Source organism: Betta splendens, chromosome 1 (genome assembly GCF_900634795.4).
Source record: "Betta splendens chromosome 1, fBetSpl5.4, whole genome shotgun sequence".
NCBI lineage: Eukaryota > Metazoa > Chordata > Actinopteri > Anabantiformes > Osphronemidae > Betta > Betta splendens.
The window spans coordinates 856,966-864,975 of record NC_040881.3 but is presented as its reverse complement, the minus strand read 5'-3'; the positions used below and the strand labels follow the sequence as shown (position 1 = coordinate 864,975).

General features: G+C 47.6%; 1 protein-coding gene across 1 annotated transcript; it reads left to right on the top strand.

Moving 5' to 3' along the window:
• Positions 1-200: 200 nt before the first annotated feature.
• On the top strand, positions 201-7,260 carry slc22a7a (solute carrier family 22 member 7a). The gene is made up of 12 exons (XM_029158281.3): positions 201-342; positions 621-687; positions 774-1,760; positions 2,122-2,225; positions 2,713-2,867; positions 2,948-3,116; positions 3,181-3,304; positions 5,819-5,928; positions 6,000-6,214; positions 6,279-6,387; positions 6,520-6,726; positions 6,919-7,260. Exons 3-12 carry the CDS (start codon positions 1,413-1,415, stop codon positions 6,998-7,000), a joined length of 1,623 nt encoding a protein of 540 aa, XP_029014114.1. The 5' UTR covers positions 201-342; positions 621-687; positions 774-1,412; the 3' UTR covers positions 7,001-7,260.
• Positions 7,261-8,010: the final 750 nt, after the last annotated feature.

The window sequence follows — 8,010 nt, the reverse complement described above, 5'->3', positions numbered from 1 at the left end:
TTGATGTAGTAAAATATATTAAAATAACTTTTACATTGGAATATTAAGATTCAGTGACAACTAGAATTTTTTGTTATGTTTTATGTTGTATTTAAAAAAAACAACACAATTTATTTATGTAATAATTTTTTGTGGGGGGACAGTAAGTATTTATTTATAACATCTAAGCGTTTTCATGTATCAAAAAAATACTAATTAAATTTTATTAGTAAAACATTGGGCAGGTAAATCAGCGCATGCGCATTTGAAGATAACACATTCCCGCCCGCAATTTGACTTGTGACAGTTGGAACTTTCGAAGAGGCGCTGGTGAGATGGAAGCATCTGCTGTGCACAAGTACAGTACGTACTTTGTTTTATTTAATGAGTCATTGTGCATTTTGTTTTGCTATCATTTGCTAGTTTATAATAAGTACCTTAAGGAGGATATGGTGGGTACATGAAGCTAATCAGCCGAGTCAGTTCGTTGTTGCTGCACCAGTTTGTTAACTACACCTCTGAAACATTGTATTTTTTGGACATGGAAGTTTTCATCTGAAGATGTGATACAGGTTGACTAAGTGTGTATTAAATAGGAGTAGGTCATTAAACATATTATTCATAATTGTGTTGTCTATTAGATCCTCAAACCTATCACACCCACTTACCAGCTGGAAGCTCCGTTTCCTCTTGCACTGCTTGTTTCAGGTATTGTTTATTGTCCCTGTACTGCATTACTGCACTATATATAGAGCTATGGTTACTTACTCTTTCTCGCTTTTTCTTTTTCCTAGTTAAATACCCGAAGACAGAATGAAATCTACATCAGTTGGATGGATCTTTAAAGTGCAAACACTGAGATGTTACCAATTGTTTAACACAGCTGGTTGTTCATCAAGCCTCTGACCGGTGGAGGGTGGAGTAATTAGCTGTGGCAACATCTGGATGGAGCTGCATCTGGACCAGCAGACACATGCTCAAACACAAACACACACACACATGCTCACACACACACACACACACACACACACACACACACACACACACACACACACACACACACACACACACACACTTTCCCACATGACAAGGCCTGATTTCATTTGCTCTTGTAGCTTCAGTCAGGAGATGCTGGGGCCTTTCTGCTCTGTTCACTCTGTCCTGAAACTCATGTGACCAGTGTCATGTGAGGCAAACTAAACTGAATCACTTTGAAGACTTCTGTCTGAGGGCAAAGTGAAGCAGCAGCAGCTAGGACCCCTGTGACTGTTTTACTGAGACCGTGACCATGCTTTGGACCAGAACATGTGGGACTGTCAGGTCCACGTTAGCATCATGGCTCAGTGAGCCACGTGCACCAAGCGCCTCCCTGCTGCCTCCCCCAGAGACACATAAGACAGAGACAGTCAGACGCTTCCACTCAGCTCAGCACCATGAGGTTTGAGGAGATCCTGGACAGCGTGGGCGGCTTCTCCCGGTTCCAGCTCCTGCTCCTGTTCATCCTGTGCCTCCCTCGGACCATCCTCCCTCTGCACTTCCTCCTGCACAACTTCATCTCTGCCACACCTCTTCACCGTTGTGCCCTCGGGAGCCTGGAGGACAATGCTGAGCCCAGAGCGCTGGCCCTGCGGATCCCCCGGCAGGACGACGGCTCCCTCAGCTCCTGCAGGGTCTACGACCCCCCGCTGGCGTCCCGACTGGACCAGCGGAACACCAGCGCCCCCTGCCCCCACGGCTGGGTCTACAACCAGTCCCAGCCCGGCTCCACCACAGCCACCGAGGTGAGCAGAGGCTCCGAGGGCAGCACCGCGCCTGCCTGCACATGACCAGCATCTGACTGCAGGGGGCATCATGTGAAGCACAGCCGGTCTGGGACTTGAAGACGTTCTGTCATCGGTGGAGGCCTCGACCCGTCTGTGTGATCCGGGGACGAAGCAGCTTTGTTCTTCTTCTTCAAGGCTAAACTGTTTGTTTGCTTGCGTGTCTCTTGGTCAGATCAAATCATTTATGGTGGTATTTAATGACTTGGGTTCCTGTGTGACAGGACACAGCAGCGTCTGGGCTGATACCAGAGCCGCTGTGTGTTCTGTTCTGGTTCCGGTTGTAGCTCTGCTTTCACCCTCTGTGTCTGTGTCTCTGCAGTGGGACCTGGTGTGTGACAACAAGCAGCTGAATCAAGCTCTGGCCACCTACTTCTTCCTGGGGGTGACGCTGGGAGCGGTTCTGTTTGGGCAGCTCTCTGACAGGTGGGTCAGGAGCCTCAGACAGATGAATGGATCTGGTTCTGGTTGGTGGACTTGCTGCCGGAGCAAATTTGGATTATGGTCATTGTCCACGGCTCCAACTCATGTTAATGCCACTTGGATGCGGCAGTCACGGTCTGAGCTGAACTTTTACCTTCATGAGCAGCTCTTGTTCAGACAAAGTCAGCTGCTGCTCCGCTGATTCGCCCCACGGTCCTCGTGATGCTCAAATCTTCACGTATCTCCCGAGCCCATGTCATTGATTCCCAACGCTCAGCTGGCTGTGCTGAGGTTCCTCTGATGTGGTTTCGGACTCACTTCCCGCGTTCATCCGTGTGTCTGGGTTCCGTCCCAGGTCTAAGCCCTCGTGTCATAACTCTGTTCTCTAGCACTGAGCGATTCTTAGCAGGCCTTAAACGCATGTAAAAAGGGGACGATTCTGCTTCTTTGGATTTGTCAGAACTGTTGACTGGAGCCGTGTTTGTCGCAGGTTTGGTCGGAGGTCGGTCCTGCTTGTGGCGGCGATAACATCCTGCTTGCTGGGAGTCACCTCGGCCTTCTCCACCTCCTACACCATGTTTGCCATCACCCGAGCGCTCTGTGGTGTCGGTCTGAGTGGCCTGTCAATCATCTGCATGGCCCTCAGTAAGATTAGATGAGTAGTACTGTGTGTGAACAGCCTCAGTAAGCGCTTTCCTGTCTGAAGGTTCTTTACCTCTGCTCAGGTATCGAGTGGACAGACGTGGCGCACCGGACCTTTGCCGGTACCATCATGGGTTTGACGTGGAGCGTGGGGAACATGCTGCTGGCGCTGATGGCCTATCTGATTCCTGACTGGAGACACCTGATGCTGGCGGTGACGCTGCCCTGCATCCCCGTCGTGGTCTCCTGGTGGTGAGTTGGACCTTCACAGCACTTCTGACCTCAGTCTGTGGTTCTGACGCCACTTTGTGTTCAGGTGGCTGCCAGAATCAGCCCGCTGGCTGCTGGCCAGAGGCCGGCTGGAGGAGGCCCGGAAGTATCTGGTCCAGTGTGCGCAGATGAATGGCAAACACAAGGAAACATCCAATCTGAGCACTGAGGTAGAGTCCATAAATTTAAACATCAGTGTTTATCAAGGATGCAGCTAAGGGCGGTAGCCGTGTGGCCTATTAGGTGGGTCAGACGTTCTGGTACAGTTGGAATTCCAATAACTGGAAACTCCATGAGCTGTGCCCCTGCTCCCATTGGACTGGTGCCACAGCTGTAACCTGTAACCTGTGAGCTGACAGCTGAGAAGCAAAAAGGTCTACACCATATTGCTGCATAAACCATCCTGCCAACGTTTGGGTTAGACTGAATCACATCCATAGTTTGCTTCTTGCTTCAGAATGTCTCTGTAGAAATCAGAAAATATGAGAGAACCACATGTGTAGCAGGTTAGAAAACACACCCTCCTCTGATACTGATGTAACCTGTGGAAGGAGGTTAAGTGTAGAAATCGGTCAGGAAAAAGTAATTCTGCTGATGCAGCTCCTCCACAGCTGCTCTGATAGAAAGAGAATAGGTCAGAAAGGTGAGCTTTCTGTGTACAGCAACACATCACTGACATGGAAAATGAAAAATAAACCGTCATAACCGTCAAAATCAACAACAACCCCAAAATTATTACACATTTGTCATGGTCAGTTTGTAGAACGTCAGAGTTTTTATGGGGCACGTGAGATAAGAGAGAGAGAGAGAGAATAACTTAGATATAATAATAATTTACAAACCACTGATCTCAGTGTGAATCAGTGCTTTATTAATCGTCATTGGAGCCTGTTGGTATTAGTTGTTTGTAGTTCATGTCAAATTTACCTTTTATGCAGAAAAGAATTGGATCCAGATGAAGAAATGCTTTGATTTATTGAATCCATGACATTCATTTTTCAAACTGTGGCAGAAAACTAAAATATTGTAAATATTACAGAAAATACATGTAAACTAAAATACAGTCAAACTATCGGAGGATGAGACACGGCCACAGATGATACTCAGTCTCTGCTTTAGACCTCCTCCATCCACGCTGCTAAAGAACCTGGTTCCATTTTAAGGCCTAAAGACCGATAGCAAATTGAAGATTTTTGTGGAGGAGTGTCAAACAGGTGCTATGGTGAGTTCATACTGGTCTTACTGGTTTCTAATGGTTAGGAAGAGATTGATCACCAAAGCTAAAACAATGGCATTTGGACAGTTTGAATGATGTCAGTGTTTTACAAAAGGGAGGAGAAAATGTGTCAATCCAATGAGAATGGATTTACACAAATACACATGTGTCTGATGCTCTGCTGGAATAGTGATGATGAAAATAAGTGGAACCTAGTTATGCAAAACAGGTCAAAGTGACCATTAAATCTGTAATGAGTACAAGAAACTTTTATGGACCCAGATTCCACTGTCAGCAGTGCAAAATGGTCTGTCTGCAAACCTGCCTTACTGTATGGTGCTCACATTTCTGGACTTATTTTTCTATGTCCATGTTGCATATACTGTGGATCTTGGACCAACCTATTTGTAGTCCCCGAGCAAAACAGGCCATTTGCACTAATACAGCAATGTTAATTTTGCCTAATGACAGACACCATACACCGATAGACCCCATACAAAAGCACATTATCTTAATTTTATAAAATTGATTAATCGATTACAGAATGTCTTTTAGGTCAATTGGCTGTAACATTTTTAATAAGAGAAACAACACAAACAAGCACAAAGCAGTTAGTTATTTACAGCAATGCAAGCACAGGCACTCTCTCCACTCTGCCTCTCCTCTTACTTTAAATTCCCCACACAGATTATTATCTAGAAACAGCCAAATCAAAATTTAATTTAATTAAGAATAAATCATATGCTTTTTCTAATCTAACCAACATTTGCCCAACACTGGCCTGAAAATCAATCATCTCATAGGAAAAAGCAAAGAGCTCCTACTTTGTGGCCACTGGAGACAATTGTCGTGTGTCCAGAGGTCAGCAGAGGTCAAATGTGTCTCAGAATTGGCTAATTCTTGACCTAATTGTGGCGCCAAGATTCTGTAGTTTCTAAATGGAGTAGACGAACTTAAACTACGACTGCTTCAATGTTTAAACAAATACAGTCTTCTTGGATTTATTACAAGTGATGGCATATTATTATCAACAAGGGTGAGAGAGAAAAAGAGCAGAGTGCTGTGAGAACCTGGTCTCCTGCAGGAGAAGTGTCAGCCCCAGAACCCCATGGTCCTCTAGCGATCCTCTCAGGCAACGCAGACCCTCAAACTATGTCCGCTACGTTGACATCTGGTTCCGTTCTAACTTTAGGCCCAATATCAGTGATCAGCAATAAGTGTTTACTAAAAGGCTTCCTGGAGTCCATCCCAGAGATTCCTTTTTAACGATTCTGGCAAAACACAGAGATTATAGAACAGTCACTGTGCAGCTGACTCAGAATATATAATAATACATAATATGGTACTGTACATAAACTAGCCACCTCCACACCAAAGCCTGAGCCTCATGACTATGTACCATGTAGAGTTAGTCAAGCTACTGTAGCTCATCAAGCTGTTGCAGCTGAAGTGGGTGTGGTTGTTTTAGACTCTAGGGAAGGTGACGGTGTCAGAGGTTGCTGAGAAGAACCACTCCTACCTGGACCTGGTCAGGACCCCGGAGCTGAGGAAGATCACGCTGGTTTCCGGAACATTCTGGTATGAAGGTACGGGTGCGTGAACATGCCATGGGGAGCTGGGCAGCGCTGACCACGCTGCTGCGCCTCCAGGTTTGCCGTTTCCTTCCTGTACTACGGGATCAGCTTCAAGATCTCCGGGTTCGGCGTCAACATGTACCTCACGCAGTTCCTCTATGGCGTGATCGAAGTTCCCGCCAAAATCCTCACCTTCTTTGTCCTGAACTGGATCGGCCGGCGCAATGGCCAGGCCTGCTTCCTGCTGACGACGGGAGCCCTGATCGGACTGAACACCGCCATCCCTCTAGGTGAGGCTGCTCCTGGCTCTGCGTAGCTTTGCAGACGCCTCCTGATGCTCTGCTCCACTTACAGGTTACTCTGTGGTTCGGATGAGCGTCGCTGTGGTGTCCAAAGGCTTCTCCGAGGCGGCGTTCACCACGGCCTTCCTCTACTCGGCCGAGCTCTTTCCCACCGTCCTCAGGTAAAGCCCAACCTGGGACACCACGGCTGCTGCTGTGCTGGTGGTCGCGTCCCTGTTGGCCATGTTGGGCTGAGGTTGGACGGTCTGACCTGGGTTCAGCAGCTAACCTGAGCCTGTGCTGGCTGTGGACAGGCAGCGTGGCTTGGGCTACACCTCCTGCGTCTGCCGGATCGGAAGCTCTCTGGCGCCGATGTTCATGCTGCTGGAGGACGTGTGGCTTCTGCTGCCGCCGCTGATATTTGCTGCCATGGGGATTGTGAGCGGCTGCTTGGTCTTCCTGCTGCCAGAAACACTCAACATCCCTCTGCCTGAAAACGTCTACGATGTCGAGGAGGGAAGGTAGGCACCCCCACGCTAGCACGCTCCTCAAAGCTAACGTGCAGCTCAGCTCCTTCAATCGCAGGTTTGTTACTGTCAGGTGAATGCACCCGTTCCAGCCGATCAGGAGGTGACGGACCCTCAACGGCCCAACGTTTGAGCCATTGCCACCTTTTATTAGAAGACTGACCTTTGCTTCTCTTCTTCTGTTAGACACAGACCGAGTCAATCAGCTGCAAACATCGAACTCAGAAAAATGAGCCCAGAGGACACAGCGTCAGCACACGAGGACTAAGATGCTGTCCAGCGTTTTTCGCTGCTGGTTCTGGTCCTGACAGCTCAGACAGCTGAGAAGAGGCTTTTATTTTGAAAGGACCTCTTCCTGTGTGGTATCTGCTATGAGCTGCTGACAATAGTCGATCACCGATAGAACCTGATGTACCAGTAGAATCTTAAACAAATGACATCAAATGAATCTTCTTCTTGTCTTTGTAAAAAAGCTTTTGATTCCGAGTTTATATGACGTGTGAAAATAGAAGAGAAAGGTGAACAGTGTTCTATGTTCTATGTCTTTAATATTAGCATAGAACCATGAAGGTCACAACTAAACAAACACATGTTGATGTTCACATTATTTCATTAGAAACGTGATCAGAGCGTTGAAGTAGAAGCAGTTTGTTCTGGAGCTTCCTGAAGCTTCTAGTGTGTTTGTTTTTCATGTAGCATAAACTCCTCACTTCTCCTTAAACAGCTCAGCTCATGGTCCTTGGTTTTATTCTGACACCATTATAGTTGTAAATGGACACGTGGGTGGTGGTGATGATGATGATGGTCCTTCATCTTGAACGTTGTAATGCTAAAGGCAGTGCATCAGGAACTGATGGCCTCTCATCGCTCTCCAGTCAGTTCCTGATGCAGTATCGCCAGCATCATGAGGTTCTGAAACCACAGACACACACGTGCTGAGGAAAAAACCGGACACGTTCTGCCCATGGTGAACAGGAGGCTCCTCGCTGCCCGGTGGACCCACCAGGAAGTCCACAGTCCAAGGTGCTGGTTCAGGTGAACCTCAGTCGGCGCCGTGAGACGCTCAAAGTCACGGTTGCCAGGTGAGATTTAACTGGATCCCAGCTGATGGGTTCTCAGCAGAACGTTGTTCTTTCTGCAGACAGACTGAGCGACTGGTGCATCTCTGCAGGTGAATGTGAGGCGGCGCTGACATCACAGTTGCCTGCAGAGATTAACGAGTCGACCTGAAGAGCTGCATCACACGTTCACACCAACGGCATTTAAGACGTCTGTGAC